The 26,165-nt window shown below is 44.1% G+C and overlaps 1 protein-coding gene across 2 annotated transcripts in view; it reads left to right on the top strand.

The window, feature by feature from the left end:
- Positions 1-26,165, top strand: part of Wwp2 (WW domain containing E3 ubiquitin protein ligase 2) — a 201,199-nt gene that overhangs the window by 15,406 nt on the left and 159,628 nt on the right. Inside the window, exons 1-4 of one of the 2 annotated variants that reach the window (XM_045141798.1) lie at positions 10,387-10,403; positions 11,402-11,486; positions 23,157-23,304; positions 23,573-23,694. In XM_045141798.1, coding sequence (XP_044997733.1) covers positions 11,417-11,486; positions 23,157-23,304; positions 23,573-23,694 — 340 coding nt within the window. In that variant the 5' untranslated portion in view covers positions 10,387-10,403; positions 11,402-11,416. Of the gene's footprint in view, positions 1-10,386; positions 10,404-11,401; positions 11,487-23,156; positions 23,305-23,572; positions 23,695-26,165 lie in introns of those variants that run through there. The other variant, XM_045141797.1, reaches the window with a different exon arrangement.

The following is a 26,165-nucleotide window of genomic DNA, read 5'->3' as shown; positions in this document are numbered from 1 at the left end:
GGCCTCAATATATTTTCTGTTTTATTAGCTTGTAGTTTGGATCTGCAGCCACCTGGCTGTAGGCAGTGTCACTGGGTGGATCTTAGGGTCCAGCCCTAAGGTGTGGTGGTGGGTTTGAGATTCCAATCTAAAGATATGCAAAGTGTCCTGTGCTGTGTGGCTTTTGGCTTGTGGTTTTTCTCTCTGTTTGGTCCTGTGAAAGCAGGCCAGCTTCTTCTGCCATTATGGAACCTCTCCTGGATCAGTAAGCTTCGATAAATCCCTTTATTCCATAACTGTGCCTGGTCTGGAAGTTTCATCTCAGTGAACCTGAAGCTGTCTGCTACTGAAAGTGATACCAGAATGTGGGATGAGATGAACCTGACCATGTGGATTTTGGTCTTTTGGAACTTTTGTTTTGGAGCAATGGGCATGGACTTGGTGCTTGGAACTGAAGATGCCTTCTGGAGCAGCAAGCCAAGTATTATGGACTATTTTTGTGAGAGTTTGAAAATGCTAAGGACAGAGAGTACTGAACTTTGAGGCTTGGCTTATGAACTTTCTAAGGGGAAGGAAAGACTGCAGAGGACTTTGTTGGAACTGAGATACTGGCATTAAGGGCTGGCTGCGTCCTGTTTCCCACTCTCAAAGAGTTTGATCAAGGTTAAATTTGTAATGGACTGATGTGCTTGGCTCAAGATGTTGGACTGAAAGATTTAAGATTTTAAGTTGGAAAGCTTCAAGCAAGTTAAAATTACAGGCACTGAGACTGGTTTTAGGTTGCTGAAACACATTAGCAAATTAGGAAGATGGCCCTAACTGCTTTACATGAAAACAATGAGATGATGCCTGAGGAAAGACTATGATAGAAATGAAAACTCTTTTTGGAAAAAGTTGACTTAAGAAGGAACCTGCTTTTCAAGGTTGAGATTTATTTCATCCCTGAATTAAGAATATGGCTGTGTCCTGCACACCTGGTATTGGTTTTGGAAGCATGAAAAGTGGGTGGAGTGATCATGAATTACACATGATTCTAGGAGCCTGCTGAGATGCAGCATGAGGTAGGGCATGATGACCCTGATAAGGCCAGAAGAGCCTTTGGAAGATGGACCATGGTTTGCATGGAGACCTGAAGATGTTTTGGATATACTAAGACTGTGCAAGGGCTACCATGGAGTACACTGTTGCCTTGGGATAGAAATGTTTCCCTGGCTACTCTGCCTAGCTGGAGGAGCGGAATTGGAAAATGTGGAGAGTATCAATCTCTGGTTATATTAGACCTGAACTGCAGATGTTTGATATCTGCTTGATGATGGTTGAGTTTACATTGTTCTCATTTCTCCTTGCTATGCCTTAAACCAGTTGTAAATGTTTACTCAGTGTCTTTTTTTTTTAAATTTAATTTTTATTAACATTTTCCATGATTATAAAAAAAAAATCCCATGGTAATACCCTCCCTCATCAGTGTCTTTATATGTTAAAACTATTCAACTTGTTTGACTTTATAGGACTCACAGCTAAGAGAAACTCTTAAATCTCAAAGGAGACTTGGGACTTTGGAACTGTCTTAAGTTGGTCAAGACTGTGGGGACCTTTGTAATTGGACTGAATACAGTTTATAATGTGTGATGATGTTGAATCTGTTGGGGGCCAAGTGTGGAATGTGATAGTTTGAGTATATTGGGGGCTATCTATTCAGTGTTTTATTAGCTTGTAGTTTGGATCTGCAGTCATGTGGCTGGAGACAGTTTAGGGTCCAGTCCTAAGGTGTGGTTTGAGATTCCAATCTAAAGATGTGCAAAGTGTGCCTTGCTGGAATTCCTGAAGTGTGCTGTGCTATGTGGCCTTTGGCTTGTGGTTTTTCTCTCTGTGTTTGGTCATGTGAAAGCAGGCCAGCTTCTTCTGCTATTATGGAACCTCTTCTGGATCTGTAAACTACAATAAATCCCTTCTTTCCATAACTGTGCCTGGTATGGAAGTTCATCTCAGTGAACCTAAAGCTGTCTGCTACTGGTATGCACCACCACACCTGGCCCTTTTCTTTTTCTTTTTCTTTTTTTCAAGGCAGGGTCTTGCTGTAGCCCAGGCTCACCTGGAATTCATTATGTATTCTCAGGTGGCCTTGAACTCAGGGTGATCCTTCTACCTCTGTCTCCTGAGTGCTGGGATTAAAAGTGTGGGCCACCATGTCTGGCTTCCTTTCCATGCTTTTGTTTCTTACACTTGTGTGTCTACAATATGTGCAGGTGTTCTGTGTCAGTTCAAGTGTACACCAACGTACTTATACCAATGTAATATACTTAGGTTGCCTCTTGCCCCACCTACCAATTTATGATTTGTCCATGTGAACTGTGTTCACGGTTACCAGGAATGACATAGCTTTCCATTTTGGACATATACCACGATTTAAAAGGCCAGGGTAGGGGCAGGGAGAAACAGGAGCAGCAGGAGGAGAACAAAAGTGTGGAGTCCTGGAAGCCAAGGGAAGAAAGTGTTTCTGGAAAGAGTTCATCGGTGTTAGATGTTGCCATGGCACAGGCGCAAGAGGATGGAGTCTCACCACTGCAGTTAGTGGCATGAAGTCTGTTGAGCTCTTGAGCTGAAGAATGGTGTATTCCTTTTTCTCTGAGTAACATTTTAAACGCTTCCACCAGAGGCAAAATGTCTATGAAGGCTAGTCCAGAGTCAGGGGAAATAACTTAGAGGCAAGAGTGCTTCTGCAGCATGCGAGTGGCCCTGTTCCTCAAGACTAGTCCAGGGCTGGAGAGATGGCTTAGCGGTTAAGCGCTTGCCTGTGAAGCCTAAGGACTGCGGTTTGAGGCTCGATTCCCCAGGACCCACGTTAGTCAGATGCACAAGGGGGCGCATGCATCTGGAGTTCATTTGCAGTGGCTGAAGCCCTGGCGTGCCCATTCTCTCTGTCTGCCTTCCTATTTCTGTATCTCTCTCTCTCAAATAAATAAATAAAAATAAAATATTTAAAAAAAGACTAGGAAAAAAAAAAAGAGCTCCTATAAGTCTTTTTGGAAAATGTACATATCTTACAAATAAGGCCAGTTCTTTTTGTTTTGGTAAAAATTATGAGGCATAAGTTGATTTTAGCTGTTGAAAGGGTGTCAAAGTCAATATCACTAAAAGTAGCCACATTTGATTCTCATAAAGGGCTTCTATCCATAAAGTTGTGGAGTTTATAAGCACATGTTGGGACTGAAGAGCTCTTTAAATGAAGTCAGGAGGTACAACCAGATGTGGTGGCGCAAGCCTTTAATCTCAACAGGCAGAGGTGGGAGGATGGCCATGATTTCCAGGCTAGCCTGGGACTTCAGAGTGAATTCCAGGTCAGTCTGAGCTAGAGTGAGACCCTACCTCAAAAAAAAAAAAAAAAAACAAAAAAAAATCAGAAGGAGTGACCAGAAGCAAATAGAATGAAACAAGGTGTTAAGGATGTTGAATAGAGCCAGAATTTATTTTATTTATTTATGTATTTTTTGCAGTCTTGTTCTAGCTCAGGCTGGCCTGGAATGTACTGTGTAGTCCCAGTCTAGCTTCAGTCTCACAGTGATCCTCCTACCTCAGCCTCTTGATTATTTTCTTTTGGACACAGAGTCTTGGTATATGGTGTAGACTAGCCTCAAACTCATAATCCTACTACTTCAGGTCCTCTCCCACTCCCTGTGCTGATCCCAGCTGATCCGTGCCACCACACACAGCCCTTACAATGTTTTTTAAATTATTTACTTATTTCGAAATATCTCACTGTGTAGTCCAGGATGGCCTTGAATTCTTATGTAGTACAGGCTGGCCTTGAACTCACATTGATCCTCCTGTGTCAGCCTCCTGAGTGCTGGGAAGGTGTGCATCACTACACCCAGCCCTTATACCAGCAGTTTCAAGTGTGGTCCTTAGATATCTGGCATCCTGAAACTCTGCTAGGGTCTTGCAAGGCCCAAACTATTTTCATAGTAACGCTAGTCCTTTACTTGCCTGTTACCTGTCATCACATTTGCAGTGATGGTACAGAAGCAAAGATGAACGAAACTGTTAGTGTCACAGCATGAGTCAAAGTGTGCTGTTATCATTATATTCTCTACCATAACAGCCTTGGTTAAAAAGAAAAAAAAAGGGCAAGTTTCAATAAGAATGTCCTGACTGGAGTAGTAAGATCTTTTATTTTTGCTGTTTTCATTCTTGAGCATGTCTTTCCACTATTCTGCATTGAAATCTACTGTGAAGATTATGCTGAGGGTGTAAGGGAGATGTGACTGTGACATCTGTCATTCCATTGATTGCCAGGGTTGATTCAGTTGATCTGTCTGAAGCTGGTACCCCCTTCCTCACTGCTCTGTGTGTCCCTCTGAAGCTGTGTCCTCAGTAGAGGAGGATGCTTCTTGCTCAGAAGTGTAAGGAGTAGCTGTGCTACCCCACTAGAACCTGGAAACAAGCTCTTCAGATTGTGCTAAGGACAAGCACCTGTGCTGTTACTTGAATCAGAGTTAATTTAGTTACTTTTGTTTGAAATACCATTTTTACTTCAAAAAACAACTGAGAAGCAAATTGAAGTTACTGGGGTGTATGACAGACATTTTCTTCAAAATGAATGAAGTGAATTTGGCACTTTAAAGAAAACAGCTGACAGTATTTTGTTGCCAGTGGCAAAACAGAAATTTTGGACAGCTTGTATCTACTACCAAAAGCTTGACAACTTCCCAGTGCTTGGAGCCTTATCTGATGAGATCACTGGTGACATTCACAAATGTGGTTCTTTTTAACATTGTGTAATGAAATGTGCCAACATTTGTAATGTCTACATGGCTCAATGCACCAATATTTTCTAATGACAAATGGTGATGTTCCAGTATCACATCTGAGTAACATACTCATTCAAAGTGCCAGTTAGAGTTCTGTTTCTAGCCATGATGGGGTGACAGAGATACGTGATGATATTGAACATCTTTTCATGGTTTTATGAGTCATTTGGGATCTTTGGAGAAAGTTTTAATCAGATCTTTTACCCATTTATTATATTTATTCTTTCTTTCCTTCCTTCCTTCCTTCCTTCCTTCCTTCCTTCCTTCCTTCCTTCCTTCCTTCCTTCCTTTCTTTCTTTCTTTCTTTCTTTCTTCTTTCCCTTCCTTCCTTCCGTCCTTCCATCCTTCCGTCCTTTCTTTCTTGGTAGGGTCTCACTCTAGCCTAGATTGATCTGGAGCTCACTCTATAGCCTGAGCTGGCCTCTTACAACGATACTTCTGTCTCAGCCTCCTGAGTGCATCTGGTTTACCCATTCAAAAAATTAGATGAGGGCTGGAGAAGGCTTAGAGGTTAAGGCATTTGCCTGCGAAGCCAAAGGACCCAGGTTCAATTTCCCAGGACCCACATAAGCCAGATGCACAAGGGCCACATGCGTCTGGAGTTCGTTTGCAGTGGCTAGAAGCCCTGGCCATTCTCTCTTGTCTGTCTGTCTTTTCTCTATCTCTCTCTGTGCTTGCAAATAAATAAATAAAATTAAAAACAAAGATTTGTTTAAAAATATTAGATGAGAGCTAGAGAGATGGCTTAGTGGTTAATGCACTTGCCTGTGAAGCCTAAGAACCTAGGTTCGATTCCCCAGTACCCATTGGAAGCCAGATGCACAAGGTGGTGCTTGTGTCTGGAGTTTGCAGTGGCTAGAAGCCGTGGAACACCCATTCTTCCTCTCTTTCTTTCTCTCTCTCTCTGTCTAAATAAATAAAATTATATGGGCTGGGTATGATGGCTCATGCCTTTAATGCCAGCACTTGAAAGGCAGAGGTAGGAGGATTATTGTGAGTTTGAGGCCACCCTGAGACTACATAGTGAACTTCAGGTTCTAGGTCAAACTGGGTTAGAGTGAGACCCTACAGCCAAAAAAAAAAAAAGGGAAGAAGAGATGGCTTAGTGATTAAGGCTTTTGCCTGCAAAGCCAAAGGACCCAGGTTCAGTTCCCCAAGACCCATGTAAGTCAGCTGCACAAGGTGGCACATGTGTCTGGAGTTCTTTTGAAGTGGCTGGAGGCCCTGGTGCTCCCGTTGTCTCTCTCAAATAAATAAATAAAATTTAAAAATATTAAAAATTAGATGAAGTCAGGCGTGGTGGCACATGCCTTTAACCTCAGCACTCAGGAGGCAGAGGTAGGAAGATTACTGCGGGTTCAAGGGCACCCTGAGACTATATAGTTAATTCCAGGTCAGCCTGCACCAGAGTGAGACCCTACCTTGAAAAACAAAAACAAAAACAAAACAAACAACAAAAAAATTACAGGAGTTGTCTTTATATTGTTTAGCTGTGACCTTATTTTAAAATTTCATTGGGATTGTCATTCTCTGTGCTTTGCTATAATTGTCCTCTGGTCCTTCTTTTTTTTTTGACTTTTTAAAAAAATTATTTATTTATTTATTTGAGAGCAACAGACACAGAGAGAAAGACAGATAGAGGGAGAGAGAGAGAATGGGCGTGCCAGGGCTTCCAGCCTCTGCAAACGAACTCCAGACGCGTGCGCCCCCTTTTGCATCTGGCTAACGTGGGACCTGGGGAACCGAGCCTCGAACCGGGGTCCTTAGGCTTCACAGGCAAGCGCTTAACCGCTAAGCCATCTCTCCAGCCCCTCTGGTCCTTCTTGACCATCATTAGCCTCATTAATCATTACAAGACTGTGGGAAGTAGCAGGAACTTGCTAAATATTTTTTAATTTTTTGTTGTTGATTTTTTTGGTATTCTTTTTTTTTTTTTAAATAGAGTGGAGGGTGTCAGCCACAGGGCTTGATGGTTAGCTTTTTTTTTTTGTTTATTTTTATTTATTTATTTGAGAGTGATGGGGGGTGGGGGTGGGTGGGTGGGGGAGGGAGATAATGGGTGTATCAGGGCTTCCAGCCTCTGCAAACAAATTCCAGATGCATGCGCCTCCTTGTGCAACTGGCTAATGTGGGTCCTAGAGAATCAAGCCTTGAAGCGGGGTTCTTAAGCTTCATAGGCAAGTGCTTAACCACTAAGCTATCTCTCCAACCCTTTTTTTGGTTTTCTGAGAGTAGGGTCTCACGCTGGCTCAGGCTGACCTGGAAGTCAGGGTAGCCTCAAACTCTCGGCGATCCTCCTACCTCTGCCTCCCAAGTGCTGGGATTAAAGGTGTGTACCACCACACCTGGCCCCTGTTGTTGATTTTTTTGAGGTAGGGTCTTGCTCTAGCTCAGGCTGACCTGGAACTCACTCTGTAGTCCCAGGCTGGCCTTGAACGCACAGTGATCTTCCTACCTCTCCCTCTTGAGTTCTGGGATTAAAGGCATGATTCACCATACCTGGATATTACTGTTACTTAAAATATATTTTGTTTATATATTAGAGAGAGAGAGAAGGGGTGGGAGAGAATGGGTATGCCAGGGTCTCCAGTCATTGCAAACGAACTCCAGATGCATGTGCCCCCTTGTACATCTGGCTTACATGGGTCCTGGAGAATTGAACAGGGATCCTTGGGCTTTACAGGCAAACACCTTTACTGCTAAACTATCTCTCCAGCCCCTGGCTATTATTATTGTTATTATTATTTGGTTTTCTGAGGTAGGGTCTTATTCTAGCTCAGGCTGACCCAGAATTCACTATGTAGTCTCAGGCTGGCCTCAAACTCAACAGCAATCCTCCTACCTCTGCCTCCGGAGTGCTGGGATTAAAGGTGTGTGCCACTAAGCCTGGCCTCCTGGCTATTATTATTATTTTCTTTTGAAACAGGATCTTTTTCTTTTTTTTTTTCAAATTTTTATTAACAACTTCCATGATTCTAAAAAATATCCCATGGTAATACTCTCTCTACTCCCGCTTTCCCCTTTGAAATTCCACTCTCCATCATATCTCCTCCCCATCTCATTCAGTCTCTCTTTTATTTTGATGTCATGATCTTTTCCTCCTCTTATGATGGTCTGGTGTAGGTAGTGTCAGGCACTGTGAGGTCATGGATATTCAGCTGGCTATTATTTTTGAGACAAGGTCCATGTACCCTGTGTTGGCCTTGAACTGGTATGTAGTTGAGTCTGGCCTTGAATTCCTAGTCCTAATGCTGGAATTATAGCATCTCAAAAATATTGTTCATGTTCCTATGTTAGAAATTGTACTGCTTTCAGCATCTTCATGATTCTCAAGTGGACTGAATTGTAGAATATGGCCATCACCTGTTCTGTCTCAAAGGAGCTAGGTTATCCCTTCATGGTCTTATTCGGTAGCCTGGGTTCCCTTTTGTGGGTTCTGAGTCTCATGAATAAAAGAATTTAGACATGGACTGAGAGAAAGATTGAAAACAATTTTATTAGCACTTAAATGAAAAACTACAGGGAAGGTGAGCTATAAATCTCAGCAGCTGCTGGAAGGAGGGAGATGGGGGATAGGAAGAGAAAAAGGCAGGCCTGTTGAGTTAGGGTCCAGAAGCATGCAGGTTTAGCAGTGGAGATTGGTAAGCAGTATGTGGAGAGGAGCGATTTCAAGAAACAGGGAGAAAACCCTACGCATGCATGTTTAGGATTTTGGCAAGGATCGAAACAAGAGCTACAAAAGAAAAGAGAAAGTTTTTTTTTTTTTTTTTTCTTATTTACCAGTAGAGAGAAAGAGAGAGAGGGAGAGAGAATGAGAATGAATATTGGTGTATCAGGGCTTCTAGTCACTGCAAACTCCAGGTGCATATGCCACTTTGTGCATCTGACTTTACGTGGGTATTGGGAAATTGAACCTGGGTCATTAGGCATTGCAAGCAAGGGACTTAACCACTGACCTATTCTCCAGCCCCCTAAATACTTTAAAAATTTATTAAGAAAGAGGCAGATAGAGAATGAATACACCATGGCCTTTAGCCATTGCACACAGCTCCAGATGCGTGTGCCACCTTGTGCATCTGGCTTACTTGGGGCTTGGTTAATCAAACCTGGGTCTTTGGGCTTTACAGTCAAGTGCCTTAACTGCTAAGCCATCTCTAGCTCATCCTAAATACTACCCCCTTTCTTTCTTTCTTTAATTTTTTTTTTTTCGAGGTAGGGTTTCACTAGTCCAGGGTAGCCTGGAACTCATGGCAATCCTCCTACCTCTGCCTCCCAAGTGCTGGGATTAAAGGCATGTGCCACCACACCTGGCCTAAATACTTTTCAAATTTTTATTTATTTATTTGAGAGAGAGGGAGGAAGAGGCAGATAAAGAGAGAATGGATGCCCCAGGGTCTTTAGCTATTGCAAATGAACTACAGATGCATGGGCCACCTTGTGCATCTGGTTTTTGTGGGTCCTGGAATATTGAACCTGGATCCTTTGGCTTTGCAGGCAGGTGCCTTAACTGCTAAGCCATCTCCAGCCCCATTGTATTAGTCAGGGTTCTCTAGAGGAACATAATTACTAGAATGAATTATTTTAAAAAGGGAATTTATTGGATTAGCTTACAGTAGTCCAATAGCAGTTGCAGGCCCGAGAATCACCGAACCTGGTAGCTGCTCAGTCCACGTGGCCAGATGCCTCAGAAGTCCCGATCCAGCACTGCAGATGGTGCCGGAAAGCCTGGAGGCTTCCTGAGGAGCCGCTGGGTTTCGATCCACGTGGGTCTTCAGTTGATGTTGGTCTTTAGTCCGTACTGGTCTTCAATCCACGCTAGAAGGTAGGGAGCAGCTCCAGCAGCCAAGTGGAAGGAAGGAAGGAAGGAAAAAAGGGAACTCTTCTACCCAGAGCTTCCTTATATCAAGTCCCTCTCTGAGCGGGGGCGCCCACTCTGGGGGAAGGGCTCACCCTGGGAGAAAGACCTCCTCCTTTAGTTGATCCTTCCTAGAAGCAGCCTGTGGATTACTAAACAGATCAAGTTGACAACACCTTAACTATCACACCCATCCTAAATACTTTAAAAAAAATACCTTATTTATTTGAGAGAGATCAAGAGAGAGACAATGGGTGTGCCAGGGCATCTAGCTACTGCAAAAAAAACAAAAACAAAAATCAATAAAAAACTCCAGACGCATGTACCACCCTGTGCATCTGGCTTATGTGGGTCCTGGGGAATTGAACCTGGGTGCTTAGGCTTCACAGGCAAGTGCCTTAACTACTAATCCATCTCTCTATCCCTAAATACCTTTTTTTTTTTTTTTTTTTGAGGTAGAGTTTCTCTTTAGCCCAGGCTGACCTGGAATTCCCTATATAGTCTCAGGGTGGCCTTGAACTCATGGTGATCCTCCTACCTCTTTCTCTTGAGTGCTGGGACTAAAGGTGTGCATCACCATGCCCGGCCCTGAATACATTAAAAAAAAAAGTTTTTATTTATTTGCACAAGTGTGTTTTTGTGTGTGTGTGGGGGGGGGGGGTATGTATGTATGGGTTCTCCAGGGTTTCTTGCAGCTGTAAACAAATGCCTATTTACCTGCAGGTCCTGCAGAATTGAACCCAGATTGGCAGGCTTTGCAGGCAAGTGCCTTTAACCACCGAGCTGTCTCCCCACCCCTTCTGTTATGCTTTGTTTTGTTTTTCAAGGTTTTCACTCTAGCTCAAGTTGACCTGGAATTCACTATGTAGTCTCAGGGTGGCCTCAAACTCATAGTCATCCTCCTACCTTTGCCTCTCAAGTGCTGGGATTAAAGGTATGTGCCACCATGCCCAGCTCTTGTTATGCTTTTTGAGTTAGAAAAGTGGGCAGGCTTAGCAGTGAGCATCTGTAGGCAACTTTGAGTTTGCCACTTTTTTGGTTAGACTGGCTGACCAGGGAGCCTCAGTCCCCAAGGGCTTGGGTTGCAGGCACTCAAGGCCATGCCCAGCTTATTCTTTGTTTCTGAGGTAGGGTCTTACTCTAGCCCAGGCTGACCTGGGATTCACTATGTAGTCTCAGGTGGCAATCCTCCTACCTCTGTCTCCCTATTGCTGGGATTAAAGGTGTGCGCCACCACACCTGGCTGTCCAGCTTTTTAAAACGTGAGTTGTGGTGATTGAACTAAGGTGATCTTAGGCCTCTCAGGCACTCATTCTCACATGGCAAGCACTCTTACCACTGAACCATTTTTCCAGCCTTGCCTCTGTGTCTTTAAACATAAAACTGAGTTCAGTTCAATTCTTTGTTTGGGTTTTTGAGGTAGGGTCTTAATCTGGTGCAGGCTAACCTGAAATTCACTCTGTAGTCTCAGGGTGGCCTTGAACTCATAGTGATCCCCCCTACCTCTGCTTCCCAAGTGCTGGGATTAAAGGCATGTGACCACACCTGGCTTTTGTTTTTTTTTCCAAATAGGGTTTCATGTAGCCCAGGCTGGCCTTGAACTCACTGTATAGCTGATGATGACCTTTAACTCCTGATCTTCCTTCTCTGTCTCTGGCATGCTGGGATTATAGGCATTTACAACCATGCCCAGCCTTTGGTTGAGTTGGTCAGTTATCTTCTCAACCCATGTCTAAACCCACTGCTGTTTCTCTTGCAGTTTCATGGTGATGACATGGCATCTGCCAGCTCCAGCCGGGCAGGAGTGGCTCTGCCTTTTGAGAAATCTCAGCTTACTCTGAAAGGTAAGTTAGCACTGTATAAAGTGTTCATCATTTGAGGTCCTGCCCAATCTCTGGGTAGGACATGGATCTACACATCTCATTTTGTTCTGCCAAGCCACATCTTCTGAATAAGCTTGTAGGTGTAGCTGTTCATTCTAATGAGATTGTCATATTTTATCTGGAAGTCTTGAAAAACAAGGAAAACAGCCAGGCATGGTGGCACATGCCTTTAATTCTAGCACTTGAGAGACAGAGGTAGGAGGATCTCCATGAGTTCGAGGCCATCCTGAGTCTACATAGCTAGCCTAGGCTAGAGCAAAACCCTATCTTGCAAAAACGAAAAACAGCAACAACAACAACAAAAAAGATGAAGAAGGAAAGCACTTGAAGCTGGTCATAAACATGGAACATTTCTCATGGCCAAAGCTGAGCTCCTGTTTTTTTCATGCTTTTAAGTTTTTTTTAATATTTATTTTTATTATAGACAGAGAGAGAGAGAGAGAGAGAGAGAGAGAGAGAGAGAATGAGAATGGGTGTGCTAGGGCCTCTAGGCACTGCAAATGAACTCCAGATGTATGTACTACCTTGTGTATCTGGCTTATGTGGGACCTGGAGAATTAAGCCTGGATCGTTAGGCTTCACAGTTAAGTGCCTAAACTGCTAAGCCATTTCTCCAGCCCCTGACTGTTCTTTTTCATAGTCTGTACTCTGTCTGTCAGCAAGCCTGGTATTTGCAGTTCAGCACTCCCTCCTTGTGGTCCTGTCAGCCATTGCTGGCCATCATCTAGACCAGGGAAGTACTCCTGCTTCTGCCCTTGTCCTTCTTCAGTCTGTCGGTTATACTACAGCCAGTGCTTTTGTTAAGGATGTGAACTGGATCTTGTCACAGCTCTGCTCAAACCACAGTGTCCCCATCTCACTCAGAGTGAAAGCTGATGACCTCACATGGCACAAACTCTCCTTCTCCTCTTGTTACTTTCCACATTCACTCTGGCCTCTTGTCTCCTCACTATACACCTGGGCAGGCCTCTTTCTCTGGGCCTTGTGCTTGCCACCTCCTTAGAGTAGAAAGCTTCCTTCTATTCTTAGGTCTATTCTTAGACATCGCCTTCTTCAATGAAACCTTCCTAAACATATCCACCTCTCCCTCACTTCCTCACATCTGTTCCCTTCCCCACTTTTTTTTTTTTTTCCCTAGGTAGGGTGTTGTTCTAGTCCAGGCTGACCTGGAATTCACTGTGTAGTCTCAGGCTGGCCTCAGACTCATGGGGGTTTCCTACCTCTGCTTCCTGAGTGCTAATATTAAAGGTGTGTGTCACTACACCTGGCTTCTACTTTGTATTTTTCTTTTTTTTTAAATTTGTTTATTTATTTATTTGAGAGCAATAGACATACAGAGAGAGAAACAGGCAGAGAGAAAGAGAGAGAATGGGCGCATCAGGGCCTCCAGCCATTGCAAATGAACTCCAGATGCATATGCCACCTTGTGCATCTGGCTTATGTGGGGTCCTGGGAAATCGAGCCTTGAACCGGGATCCTTACTTAGGCTTCACAGGCAAGCACGTAACCATTAAGCCATCTTTCCAGTCCCTGTGTTTTTCTTTTTTTTTTTTTTTTAATTTATTTATTTGAGAGCGACAGACACAGAGAGAAAGACAGATAGAGGGAGAGAGAGAGAATGGGCGCGCCAGGGCTTCCAGCCTCTGCAAACGAACTCCAGACGCGTGCGCCCCCTTGTGCATCTGGCTAACGTGGGACCTGGGAACCGAGCCTCGAACCGGGGTCCTTAGGCTTCACAGGCAAGCGCTTAACCGCTAAGCCATCTCTCCAGCCCCCCTGTGTTTTTCTTATTAACTATTTTTTAAAATTTATTTGCAAGCAGAGAGAGACAGAGAATATGAGTGAGAATGGGTGTGCCAGCCACCACAAATGAACTCCACATACATGTGCCACTTTGTTCATCTGGCTTTATGTGTTTACTGGGGAATCAAAACTAGGCTGTCAGGCTGTGCAAGAAAGTGCCTTTAACTGCTGAGCCATCTCTTCAGCCCTTTCTTATCAACTTTTTATTTTTTTTTATTTTTTAAAATTTCTGTTTTATTTGTGAGACAGACAGACAGATAGACAAGAGAGGTAGATAGAGAAAGATAGAATGGGCATGCCAGGGCCGTCAGCCAGTGCAGACGAACTCTAGATGCATGCACTACCTTGTGCATTTTGCTTACGTGGGTCCTGGGGAACTGAACCTTGATCTTAGGCTTTGCAGGCAAGCACCTTAGCTGCTAAGCCATCTCTCCAGCCCAGCTTTTTATTTATTTATTTATATTTGGAATATCTGTTAATTTTATTTGACTTCTGTATCTACATACAATCACACACATAAAGTACAACACCCACCAAAGGACATTCATCTCCTATGTTTTACCTCTCAGCACTTCAATCAGAGGATGTTCACTTCACAACTAAGCCCTCACCTGAAGAGAATCATAAACACTAGCAGTTTACAGCTCACTCATTTACCTGTCCTACCACATAGTATGTTTTCTAATGAAAACAAAAATGGAGTTCAGAAACCATGCTGACTTATCAACTTTTGTCATTGATGAACACAAATACATATTTTTGCATGCCCATTGGGTGTGTGTACATATGTATGCATGTTTATATGTGTGTGTACTTGTGTGCACATGTGTATGGAGGTCTGAGGTTGATATGGTGTCTTCCTTTATTGCTTTCCATCTTATTTACTGAGGCAGAATCTCTTATTTGCAAGCAGAGAGAGACTGACTGACTGACTGACCGACTGACCGACTGACTGACTGAATGAATATAGGAGTATCAGGGCCTTAGCCACTGCAAAGGAGCTCCAGATGCTTGTATTATTTTGTGCATCTGGCTTTCCATGGGTACTGGGGAGTTGAACCTGGGTTGTTAGGCTGTGCAGGCAAGTGCCGTAACGTCTGAGCCATCTCTGCAGCTCTGACAGTCTCTTGAACTTATAGCTGTCTTATTCAGCTTGCTTCTGGGAACCCTTGTCTCTCTTGACTCTCAAGCACTGGGACTAGAGGAGGGCCACTACACCTAGCATTTATGTAGGTGCTGGGGATCTGAGCTCAGGTCCTCACAAGTACATAGAAAATGCTTTATCCACTGATCCATTTTGGCAGCCCCACACATAAGTTTTTTTTTTTTTTTTAATTAGAGACAGAGGGGGAGAGAGTGAAAATGGGTGTGCCAGGGCCTCTAGCCACTGCAAATGAACTCCAGCTGTATGCGCCACCATGTGCATCTGGCTTACGTGGTACCTGGAGAATCAAACTGGGGTCCTTAGGCTTCGTAGGCATACACCTTAATCACTAAGCCATCTCTCCAGCCCCACTTATATACTTAAAAAATATTTTTATTAATTAGAGAGAAAGAGAGAATGGGCATGCCAGGGCCTCCTACCAGTGCAGAGGAACTCCAGACGCATGTGCCACCACTTGCTTCTGGCTTATGTGAGCTCTGAGGAATTGAACCTGGGTGCTTAGGTTTCACAGGCAAGTGTCTCAACTGCTAAGCCATCTTTCCAACCTACTTAGGTTTTCTTTCTTCTGTTTTGGTTTTTTTCAAGGTAGGGTCTTGCTCTAGGCCAGGCTTACCTGGAATTCACTGCGTAGTCTCAGGGTTGCCTCTAACTCATGACAGTCCTCTGTGTCCCGAGTTCTGGGATTAAAGGCATGCGCCTCAGCCCATTAGGTATTTTTATTAAAAGGGTTCTTGCTGGGTGTGGGGGTGTATGCCTTTATCCCAGCACTCGGGAAGCAGAGGTAAAAGGATTGCTGTGATACTACATTGTGAATTCTAGATCATTCTAGGCTAGAGAAAGTGAGACCCTACCTACTCCCCAGTATTGGGGATTGAATCTGTTTTGTACTTGCTAGCTAAGCACTTTACCATTGAGGTATATCTCTAGCCCAATGAGGTTTTGGTTTTTGGCTGTTTGTTTTGAGATAGGCAGGCTTTCACTGTAGCCCAGGCTGGCCTCAAACTCATGATGATCCTCCTACTTCAGCCTCCCTACTGCTGGGATTAAGGGTGTGAACCACCATGCCCAGCTATGTATTTTTTTTTACTTAGTTCATTTATAAGCAGTCACCTTTGTTTGTTTTTTGAGGTAGGGTCTAGTTTTGCCTCCCAAGTGCTGGGATTAAAGATGTGCACCACCACTCCTGGCTAAGCATTCATCTTTTTTTTTTTTTTTATTAAATTTATTTATTTATTTATTTGAGAGCGACAGACACAGAGAGAAAGACAGATAGAGGGAGAGAGAGAGAGAATGGGTGTGCCAGAGCTTCCAGCCTCTGCAAACGAACTCCAGACGCGTGTTCCCCCTTGTGCATCTGGCTAACGTGGGACCTGGGGAACCGAGCCTCGAACCGGGGTCCTTAGGCTTCACAGGCAAGCGCTTAACCGCCATCTCTCCAGCCTAGCATTCATCTTTAATTGAATGTTTTCTCTATTCTCATAAGAGCAGGGATTTGTGTTTGTTTTGGCCATTGTTTTTTCAGTTTTTAAAAATATATTTAATTAATTTATTTACGAGAGAGAGAGAAAAGGAGAGAGGGAGGGAGGGAGGGGGAGAGAGAAAGAGAGACAGGGAGAGAATGGGCGTACCAGGGTTTCCAGCTACTGCAAATGAACTCCAGACACATGCGCCACCTTGTGCATCTGGCTTACGTGGGTCCTGGGTAATCAAACGGGCTTTGTAGGCAAGTGCTTTAACTGCTAAGCCATCTCTCCAGTCCTTGTTTTGGCCACTATTGATACCCTAGTCATTAGAACTGCCTGACACATAGTAGGTCTTCAGTAAGTAGTGCTGGAATGAAGGAAGCTTGTTTTAGTTGTCTAAGCTCTACAGGACTGTGCAGATGCTGGAATGGGAGAGTGATACTCAGAGTTTGAGCTCAGGCCTCTCTCTCATGGAGGCAAAATTATGTGTTTCCATATTTTTTTTTTTTTTTTTTTTTTTTTTTTCGAGGTAGGGTCTCACTCCAACCCAGGCTGACCTGTTGCTGGGATTAAAGGAGTGCACCACCACACCCGGCCTCTTTTTTTTTTTAATCATTGTTTCTAACTTTTATTTAACGTGTGTGTGTGTGTGTGTGTGTGTGTGTGTGTGTGTGTGTGTGTTGGGAAGCATATTAAGGTCCATTGAAGACATGGCAAATGAACACCAGATACATACGCCACTTTTGGTCCTTGTTTATGTGGGTGCCGGGGACTCAAACCTGGACCAGCAGGGTTTGTAAGCAAGCACCTTTTAACTGCTAGGTCATCTCCTTTAACCCTCCTCAGGGTGATTTTTCTTACTATTTCCAAAATGTAAATGTTACTAATTTCTTTCTTATTTACTTATTTATTTGAGAGAGAGAGAGAGAGAAAGAGGCAGACAGAGGGAGAGAGAGAATGGGTGTGCCAGGCCCTCCAGCTACTGCAAACGAACTCCAGATACATGCGCCCCCTGTGCATCTGGCTTATATGGGTCCTGTGGAATTGAACCGGGGTCCTTTGGCTTTGCAGGCAAATGCCTTAACTGCTAAGCCATCTCTTCAGCCTTACTAATTTATTTAGTATATTAATATAGTTCACAATTAATTACTTAGGGCTGGAGAGATGGCTTAGCAGTTAAGGCGCTTGCCTGCAAAGGCTAAGGACTCTTTCAGTTTCCCAGTACACATGTAAGCCATGTGCACAGTTAGGAGAGCAAGAGAATGGGTGTACCAGAGCCTCCAGCTACTACAAACTCCAGATGCATGTACCACCATGTACATCTGGCTTACATGGGTCCTGTGGAATCGAACCTGTGTCCTTTGGCTTTGCAGGCAAGCACCTTAACCACTAAGCCCCACAATTATTTTCTTTCTTCTAGGCCTTCAGAACCCCTGCTTAAAAGAAATCCAATATAATTTCTTTTGTGTGTCTTCCAAGACATACACTAGCAGAAGAATTTTTGTCATTTTTAAAGACCAGATTGCCTTTCTCGAGCACTCTTGGGGCTGAGGAGATGGCACAGTGGTTAAAGGTGCTTGCTGGCAAAGCCTGCTAGCCAAGGTTCAATTCCCCAGTACCCATGTGAAGAATGATGCACAAAGTGGCACGTGTCTGGAGTTTGTTTGTAGCAACAATAAACCCTGATTCACACATACTCTCATTAGCTCTCTCTCTGCAAATAAAAATATAAATAACCATATTTTAAAGAGTACTCTTATAGCAATTGTTATGAAAATGCCTTGTCAGTACAAGGTGGTGTCAGACTTTTTTTTTTTTTTTTGCCACTTTGAATGTTTGACTGATAGGAGACTGTTTTCTGTGCTAGTGGTATAAATCCATTGGTAGAGTGCTTGCTTGTGTAGCATGCATGAAGCCCTGGGTTCGATCCCAACACTGTAAAAATCAGTGTGGTGACATATCTATAACCTTAGCACTTGTGAGATGAAGGCATAAATTTCAGAAGAGTCATCTTTGGCTACATAGAGAGTTCAACACCAGCCCAGGATACAAATATAACATAAAATAAAACAAAACTAACAAAACCTAGGAAAAAAGAACTAGAGGACAAAACCCCAAAACTGTTGTAGAGTTGAGGGAATTGGCCTGGGAGCTGGGAGCCTTGGTTGTAGTACTGGCTCTTGACTAGCTCTGTGATTTTAGTCAAGTTATTTCAGGTCCCTGAACCTTAGCTGGCCTATGAAACAAGGGGTTTGACTTTGTTGGCTTTAGAGATTGTCCACATCAAAACTGATCTGATTAAAACTAGTATTGTTAACTTATGCAGAGCTCCACTCTCACCACTAGGTGGCCTCAGCTAACTTTGGTAGATGTGGTAAGTACTACATTTTTCTATTCAGGTCTTTTCTTTCTCTCTCTCTCTCTCTCTTGCTCGCTCCCTCCCTCCCTCCCTCCCTCTTTCCCTCCCTCCCTCCCTCCTTCCCTCCCTCCCTCCCTCCCTCTCTCCCTCCCTCCTTCCTTCCTTCCTTCCTTCTTTCCTTCCTGACTTTTTGTCGTTCTTTCTTTTTTTGTTTTGTTTTTTGAAGTAGAGTCTCACTCTAGCTCAGACTGACGTAGAATTCACTACATAGTCTCAGGGTGGGCTCAAACTCCTGGTGGTCCCCCTACCTCTGCCTCCTGAGTGCTGGGGTTAAGGGCGTGCACCACCACACCAGGCTTCTTCAGGTCTTTTCTCTGCATGTCAAACCTCTATTTCCAACCTCAACCTCATCCCTCGTTGCTTCTGAAACTTATCTGCAACTTTGTGTGTGTATGTATGTACACGTGCATGCTGGAAAGTTATTGTTTCAAACGGACTGGAGGTAGCTTTCATTTTTTTTTTTTAACCAATTATTGACCTTTATAGACTGTCATCTCCCTGAAGGGTCTGGGCATTTGTCAACTCTCAATAGAGAGGACTTGTGGCGAGGCCAGACTGGCTGTCATGGGCATGGAACACCAGCTATAAATAGCCTCTGATTTTGGAGCACAGGATATAAGGTGTTTTGACGTGTCTTCTATTGATCTGAAGTTTCCCCCATGGTACATAAATGCTGCAAGATATGTGCCCCTTGAGGCATAATACTTGCTTGGTCTTTGTGCTATGTGAGTCTTTGGCTTGCTGGTAACAAATGACAATCAGAAATGTCATGGTGAGCTGGGTGTGGTGGTGCACGCCTTTAATCCCAGCACTCGGGAGGCAGAGGTAGGAGGATCACCATGAGTTCGAGGTCACCCTGAGACTCCATAGTGCATTCCAAGTCAGCCTGGGCTAGAGTGAGACCCTACCTCGAAAAACAAACAAAAAGAAAAAAAAAGAAAAAAAAGAAATGCCATGGTGGTGCATGTCTGCAGTCCTGGTACTCAGGAGAGTGAGGTATGAGGATCACAAGTTTGAGGCCTTCTTTGGCTGTATGGTGAGTTGTAGGTTAGCCTGGGCTACATAGCAAGACCCTGCCTCAAACGAAGGAACAAGCTGGCACAGTCTAAAATAAAACAAACACAGAATGGAGAAATGCATATGAAGGTCATAAGCAGAAGAAGCAATATAGATTATCTTGTAGAACAAATACTCAACATTACTTTCTACCCCCTAAAGAAGAGCAGTGACAGAACAGATCAGCAAAGTCCAAGAATGGCATGCCGCATGGTATGGAGGCTGGCTGTGCATTCTGGCTCATGGCTCTGCCTGTGTAGATGGGGCAGTAATATCTTTTCTCCTTCTCCTTTTCTTCTTCCTTCTCCTGTTCTTCTTACTCCTTCCCTGTCTTACTCCTTTCTTCGTCTTCAGCAGGGCCTCACTATGTAGCCCTGGCTGCTCTAGATCTTGTAGTTTAGACTAGATTGGCCTTGAGTTTGTAGTAATCCTTCTGCTTCTTCTTGCCAAGTGTGGGATTACAGGCGTATGTGTTAGTGACCTCACTTCTCAAGTCTCTTTCTTCCTGGGCACAGTGGGTGACATATTTCCTTTTTCATGAGTTTATCATGAGGATTAAAAGTGTGCATTGCAAACTATCTGTAGTAAGTGCTTATTGAATCTTAGCAATCATCTTTAAACTGTTCATAAAAGTTTGTATGATTTGCAAAGAGTGAGAGAATAGTGGTTATCTCCGTGAGTGGAGTTTACGGTGAAATGCATATATGCTGGTAGGAGTCCACATGGGTTTACACAGGAATTGAGTAGTTTTAAGAACTAAAAAGAAAAAGTTCATGATCTTTGAGAAAATATTTGAAAGTACATGCAAACATATACATTTTTGGTATCCCAGAGAAAATTTATAATTTATTAATAAACTTGTTAACAGTCAGGTGTGGTGGCACACTTTTAATCCCAGTTCTCAGGAAGCAGAGTTAGGAGAATTACTGTGAGTTCCAGGACAGCCAAGGGTACAGAGTGAGTTCCAGGTCAGCCTGGGCTAGAATGAAGCCCTACCTCAAAAAAAAGGGGGGAGGGGGCTGCTGGGGAAGATGCTTAGCAGTTAAGAGCACTTGCTGCTTAAGCATAAAGCCTTCCCAGTCAGAGACTGCCAAGTTCAACTCCCCAGAACCCACGTAAAAAGCTGGGCACAACCAAGCACATCTATAACCCCTGTCTACAGTGGGTTGGGTGTGGGTAGAAGGGGAGAGTGGAGAATCTCTGGGGCTTGCTGACCAACAACAGCTCTGGATTGAGGGAGAGACACCCATTTCAAGGAAAGAAACAGACAAGCAATATGAAAAGGACATACAGTGCTAACCCCTGGCCTCCACTCCCATGGGATTGAGGTGTGTGCATCTGTACATATTCATGCATACACCACACATCACATAACACACATACTTTATACACATGTAGAAATAGTTAACATATCCATAGAATGGACTAAAAAACATTATTTATTTGAGAGAGAATGGGTGTGCCACGTCCCCTAGCTGCTGCAAACAAACTCCAGATGCATGTGCCACCTACTGCATCTGACTTTACGTGGGTACTGGGGAACTAAACCTGGGTCCTTTGGCTTTGTAGGCAAAGTACCCTAACTGCTAAGCCATCTCCCCAGCACCTCTCCCCAAATATTTTCTCTTATTCATTTATTTGCAAGCCGAGGGGGAGAGAGAATGGACGTGCCAGGGCTTTCTGCCACTGCAAACAAACTGCAGATACATGAGCCACTTTGTGCATATGGCTTACATGGGTAATAGGGAATCGAACCTCAGTCATTAGGCTTTGCAGGGAAATGCGTTAACTATTGAACCATCTCTCCAGTTCCATATACTGGATTTTATTATAGTCATTTAAAAATTAATTTTATGTCTGGAGAAATTGCTCAGCGGTTAAGGCACTTGGCCTGCAAAGCTTAAGGACCCAGATTCACTTCCTTAGTACCTGCATAAAGCCAGGTACACAAGGTGGCACATGTATCTGCAGTTTGTTTGCAGTGGCTAGAGACTCTAGCACACCTATTCTCACTCTCTCTGCCTCTTTCTCAAATAAATAAATAATTAAAAAATTAATTTTGGCTTGGAGAGATGGTACAGTGGTTAAGGCACTTGCCTGCGAAGCCTGAGAACCCATGTTTGAGTCCCCAGATCCTGTGTAAGCCAGGTGACACAAGTACACAAGGTCGCACGTGTGCACAAGGTGGGGCACATGCCTGGAGTTCAATTGCAGTGGTTGGAGGCCCTGGTGTGCCAATTATTTCTCTCTCTCATAAAAAAATTCCAAAAACAATTAACTTTGAGGAGAGATGGCTCAGTAGTTAACACATTTGCCTGCAAAGCCTAATGACCATAGTTCAGTTCCCTAGTTGCCACATAAAGCCATATGTACAAAGTAGTGCATGCATCTGAAGTTTGTTTGCAGTGGCTGGAGGCCCTGACACACCATTCTTCTGTCTCTATTCTCTCTCTCTGCTTATAAATAAATAGCAATATTAAAAAATTAATTTTGGGGGCTGGAGAGATGGCTTAGCAGTTAAGCACTTGCCTGTGAAGCCTGAGGACTCTGGTTCGAGGCTCGATTCCCCAGGACCCATGTTAGCCCGGTGCACAAGGGGGCGCATGCGTCTGGAGTTCGTTTGCAGTGGCTGGATGCCCTGGCGCACCCATTCTGTCTCTCTGTCTCCCTCTTTCTCTGTCTGTCGCTCTCAAATAAATAAATAAAAATAATTAAAACAAAAAGAGGGACTCATTTAAAAAAAATTAATTTTGTGCCAGGCATGGTGACACATGCCTTTAATCCCAGCACTTGGGAGGCAGAGGTAGGAGGATCACCATGAGTTTGAGGCCACCCTTGAGACTACACAGTGAATTCCAGGTCAGCCTGGACTAGAGTGAAACCCTACCTTGAAAAACGAAAAAAAAAAAATTATAATTCTGGGGCGGAAGAGATGGCTTAGTGGTTAAGTGGTTAAGGCGCCAGCCTGCAAGGCCTAAGGATGCATGTTGGACTCTCCAGATACCACATAAACCAGATGCACAAAGTGAGGCAAGTGCAAGGTTGCACATGCCCACTAGGTGGCACAAGCAGTTGGAGTTCAATTGCAGTGGCTGAGGCTCTGCTGTGCCAATTCTCTCTCTCTCTCCAGAAGAAAGAAAGAAAAAAAAAAGTTATTTTGGGGGACTAGAGTATAAGTAGTGTAGTAGAGCTCTTACTGATCTTGATATTATGTTAGGAATGATTTTTTTCCATATTTTTCAGATTATGTTATATGCCTATATGTCTTTAAAAGTTTTTTTGTTGTTGTTGCTGTTTTCTGAGGTAGGGTCCCACTCTAGCCTAGGCTGATTGGAAATCACTCCCTCCCAAGTGCTAGGGTTAAAGGCATGTGCCACCATGCTCGGCTTTTAAGTTTTTAAGTTAGGACAAAGCAAGAAATATTTTTTTTTATTTTCCAGGTAGGGTTTTGTCTTAGCCCAGGCTGACCTGGAATTCACTACCTATGTTGTCTCAGGGTGTCCTCGAACTCACGGTGATCCTCCTACCTGCCCCCCCCTTCCCCCCCGCCAGTGCAGGGATTACACGACTTTAGCCTTTAATCCTAGCACTTGGCTAGAAGAAAACACTACGTCAAAAAACAAATATAAATAAACAAAATATTTAGGAAATAAAAAGAGCCAGATTATGTGCCACCGGGAGGCATCCGGTTCTCTGTCGCATCTTCTCCTTTTTCTCCTGTCCAGTGGTGTCAGCAAAGCCCAAGGTGCACAGCCGCCAGCCTCGCATTAACTCCTATGTGGAAGTGGCGGTGGACGGACTCCCCAGTGAGACTAAGAAGACCGGGAAGCGCATCGGGAGCTCTGAGCTTCTCTGGAATGAGATCATTGTTCTGTAAGCGAGTCACTTCTTTTGGAATGCAGGAGGAAAGAAAGGGTAGAGGAGTTGTTCCTGGGGGTGGGGGCCTGCAGCCTTTATTGTCCCCATGGTGCTTCTGTTCCATTCCTCTCCAGGTGTTCTTACCTCACTGAGCTCATAGAGAGCTCATTAGTAGCTAGAGCCTTATAAGTCAGCATTATCTTCTTGTTTTGTCCCTCACAAGATGTCAGCAGTATAGCTTTCCATCTGCTGGGATGTGACTAATCAGGTATTTGTTTTCCAGGAATGTCACAGCCCAGAGTCACTTAGATTTGAAGGTCTGGAGCTGCCATACCTTGAGGAATGAACTTCTAGGCACCGCCTCTGTCAACCTCTCCAACGTCCTGAAGAATAATGGGGGCAAAAGTATGTATGACGTGGTGGGGGCCCGATGGGGTTCATCTGTGGGCTGGGGAGGATGTGGCAGGCAGGTCTGGTGTTGGCTAAAGAGCCCTTATCCCTTGGAAGTCATCTGCGGAGTTTGAGGAAGGCTTGAGCACTCTCTGTCTACCATGGGGTTCAGCCTCCTTTTTCCCAGAGTCCATAGATGTGGGATGCAGTGTTGTGTCCCCTAACCCTTCTCAGGGATGTAAACTATCTATTCCTCTTTCTGACTTAGGAGACATGTGATATGTTGAATTAAACTGTGAAATGTCTCCAGCTGAAGTCCTTGCTTTTTTCCTCCAAGCCCTAGAACAGAACAAAGGAGCTGTGTGCACATGTGTGTACGCATGCTGTGTGAATTGGGATGTGTGTTTGGGATGGGGTTATAAATGGTGCCCTGTGCCTACTAGGCACTCAGTACGCCTTTACTGGTTGTTGGGATGTGACGGCCTGCCGTCTGAATTATTGAGGGTTCTTTTGCTGCTGGACATATAAATCCTCATGTCTGTTCCTTGCTGTTTGTGGCCAGTGGCCTAACTCATGCCTGTGGGCTTTGGACCCTCCCTCATAAAGCCTCTCTATTCAGAGCAGTACCATATGTGGCAGTTGAATGCCATAGAAAGAAAGGCTCTTTTTTCTCTTGATGTCTGCTGTTGAGAAAATATTTTCTGAAAGTAGATTTAGCCTAAACGAGATGTGGGGGCAGGGAATGTTGAGGTTCAGGGAGAGTGGTTGCATTGATTCAAGAGTTTTCTTTCAGAATCCATTCTTTGTGCTGGGCCACTTGAGAGGTATTTGCGCCTCCTTTTCTGTGTTTCCTTTTTGCTGGGCACATAGAGACACAGAGAGGAAATGTTTTGGGCCAGGAATGTGCCTTAGTTTCCATTGCTTTGTCATCTGAAGTGTCTCTCCACTTTCTCCCCCTTGGTTTTTCAGTACAGGCTCTCATGTAGTCTAGCAGGCTACACTTGAAATCAATATGTAGGCAAGGGTGACCTGTAATTTCTGATCTTCCTGCCTCTAGCTCTTGAGTGCTGTGATTTTAGGCATGTACCACAATGCCTAACTTTTGTTTATTTTTTCAAACCCTAGCCTGCTTTTTGTGATTTGAAAGCTGTACTTATTACATTGTTTGGAAATAATACTTGTGGGCATTCTCTTTTTTTTTTTCTTTTTGGAGGTAGGGTCTCACTCAAGCCCAGGTTGACCTGGAACTCATCCATAGTCCCAGGATGGCCTTGAACATACAGTGATCCTCCTATCACTGCCTCCCCAGTGCTGGGATTAAAGAAGTGTGTCACCATGCTCTGCACTTGTGGACATTCTTACATTAAGATATAGCATTGCTGGACATGGTTTTAATCTTAGCACTGGGGAGGCAGAGATAGGAGGATCACTGTGAGTACAAAACCAGCTTGGGACTACAGAGTGAGTTACTGAATCAAGGGCTGGGGAGATAGCTTGGTGGATAAAGTGCTTGCCATGTAAGCATGAGTACCCAAGTTCAGAACCTCAATACCCACATAGAAAAGCAGAAGCTGAGCTGGGCAGATGGCTTATTGTTTAAAGGTGCTTGACTACAAGCTTGCTGACCTGAGTTTGATCCTCCCCAGTATGCTCACTTGTCTGCCCACGTAAAGGCAGACTGAAACTGGCACACACCTCTGTGATCACTTCATGCCTGTGGTAAAGGAGGGGGAAGACATGAGAACCCAACTTTGAGGGTTAGTTAATCAGGTGTATACCTTGGTATAAAAACACCAAGAAAGCTGGGCGTAGTGGCGCATGCCTTTAATCCCAGCACTCAGGAGGCAGAGGTAGGAGGGTTGCCATGAGTTTGGGGCCACCCTGAGACTTCAGAGTGGATTCAAGGTCAGCCTGGGCTAGAGTGAGACCCTATCTCGAAAACAACAGCAACCAAAACAAAACAAAACAAAACAGCAAGAAAGACCCTGTTTCAAACAAGGTGAAGCAGACACCATTAGGTTGTCTTTGGACCTTTATATGAATGCCTGCATACACAGACCAAAGGAAAAAAAAAAAAAAGAAAGACCTAGGGCTGGAGAGATTGCTTCAGTGGTTAAAGGCACTTGCTTGCAAAGCCTGACAGCCTGGGTTTAGTTCCTTAGTACCCATGTAAAGCCAGATGCACAAAGTGGTGTGCACATTTGCAGTTTGTTTACACTGGCACAGTGGCAGAAGACCCTGGTTTACCCATAGTCACTCATTTTCTGTCTCAAATAAGTGAAAATATTTTTTTAAAAGGCCCAGAGTATAGCTGGGTGTTGTGGCACACACTTTAATCCCAGCACTTGGGAGGCTAAGGTAGGAGAATCGCTGTGAGTTTGAGGCCAGCCTGGGATTACATAGCAAATTCCAGGTCAGCCTGGGCTAGAGCAAGATCCTACCTCAGGGAGGAAAAAAGGCCCAGGGCCCAGGGGCTGGAGAGATGG

The sequence above is a fragment of the Jaculus jaculus genome, chromosome 1 (genome assembly GCF_020740685.1).
Source record: "Jaculus jaculus isolate mJacJac1 chromosome 1, mJacJac1.mat.Y.cur, whole genome shotgun sequence".
Classification (NCBI taxonomy): domain Eukaryota; kingdom Metazoa; phylum Chordata; class Mammalia; order Rodentia; family Dipodidae; genus Jaculus; species Jaculus jaculus.
The sequence above is the reverse complement of the archived record's forward strand: the minus strand, read 5'-3'. Positions and strand labels throughout refer to the sequence as shown.